The sequence below is a fragment of the Pygoscelis adeliae genome, unplaced genomic scaffold, assembly GCF_000699105.1.
Source record: "Pygoscelis adeliae isolate BGI_AS28 unplaced genomic scaffold, ASM69910v1 Scaffold239, whole genome shotgun sequence".
In the NCBI taxonomy this organism is placed as follows: domain Eukaryota; kingdom Metazoa; phylum Chordata; class Aves; order Sphenisciformes; family Spheniscidae; genus Pygoscelis; species Pygoscelis adeliae.
This window is the reverse complement of record NW_008825537.1, coordinates 595,173-596,289: the sequence shown is the minus strand read 5'-3', so window position 1 is coordinate 596,289 and position 1,117 is coordinate 595,173. Positions and strand designations below refer to the sequence as shown.

The following is a 1,117-nucleotide window of genomic DNA, read 5'->3' as shown; positions in this document are numbered from 1 at the left end:
CCAGGGTGGGTGGCCGCTGCCCCTAAACCCTCTGCTGCGTGGCAAGTGGGGGGGTGCTGGGGGCACAGGGCCTCTATGAGGGCGCTGCCTCCACTCTCAGGGGCTTTGCTCTTTCCTCCTAGCTCGCTACCTGATGACGCTTCTGGAGCGAGATGAATGTGGGAGTGACGAGGGAGAGCTCGCCCACGCCGCCACCCCGAGCATCTTCACCGAGGCCTGTAACAACGAGACCTACGTGGAGGTAGGCGCAACCAGCCGCCTGCTCGGGGCTCACTGGGGAGGCCCTGGCCTGGCACGTGCAGTTTTGGCAGTACGTGGTGTCTGTACCTCATTCCTCTGACCTGAGGAGCCCTCTGCCTCCCTGGCCTGAGCTGCTGTGCCCTAACTCCTGCCTGGCGTCAGACTCGGGTCTGGCATCTGTGTGCCCGGCTGCTGCCGCGTGTGCTGGGGAGATCAGGTCCCGGGGCCTCTGGTCCTGCAGCCCGTGGGGTGGGGGATCTCTGGGCAGATCCTCTTGTGGAGGATCCGCACAAATGTGCAGTGCAAGGGCTGGGTCTGGCTGAGAGCCTGGCCAGGCCGGCTTAGTGGAGGCTGCTGCTGCCCCCGGCAGTGCCCGGGGCGCTGCCGAGTGTCCCAATGGACAGCGCTGTACCTGTGGAGCGACTAACACCGGGTGAGCTGCAGCACTTCCTCCGAAACAGGCCCCTTGCCAAACCCCTCTGTTGCTTCACGCTGCCCAGCCGGTGTTGCGATACCGGCTCTGTAACCGGGCGTTTTGAAACTTGGCTCCTCTCCTGTTTGATGCTCAGGGCTTTGGCTGCAGAGCAACCTGCACAGTCTGCGTGTGCGCTCTTGGCTCTGCAGAGCTCTTCTCTCGCTCATGCAAGCCAGGCTTTAGGAAGCATGATGTAGACCTGGGTTTGAGGCTGGATTGCACAGATGGGCTGTTGTGTCAGCACTTGGACTCCCAGTAACTGTTAAAAAAACACCTTTGTATGTTAGCTCCAAGTGTTAAATCTGCATCTCCTCCCAAAGCAGTGGTTACAAGCTCTAATGGACAATCAGGAGCTGGAGAGACAGGGAGGCAGATCGCCGTTGCTGCGGCTTGTGTCCGCCG

General features: G+C 61.2%; 1 protein-coding gene across 1 annotated transcript in view; it reads left to right on the top strand.

Moving 5' to 3' along the window:
- Window positions 1-122: 122 nt before the first annotated feature.
- The window catches only part of R3HDM4 (R3H domain containing 4), a gene marked incomplete at its 5' end in the record, with an annotated part of 4,879 nt that continues 3,884 nt past the window's right edge, over window positions 123-1,117 (top strand). The window contains one exon of the mRNA XM_009331855.1: window positions 123-241. Coding sequence (XP_009330130.1) covers window positions 123-241 — 119 coding nt within the window. The remainder of the gene's footprint in view (window positions 242-1,117) is intronic.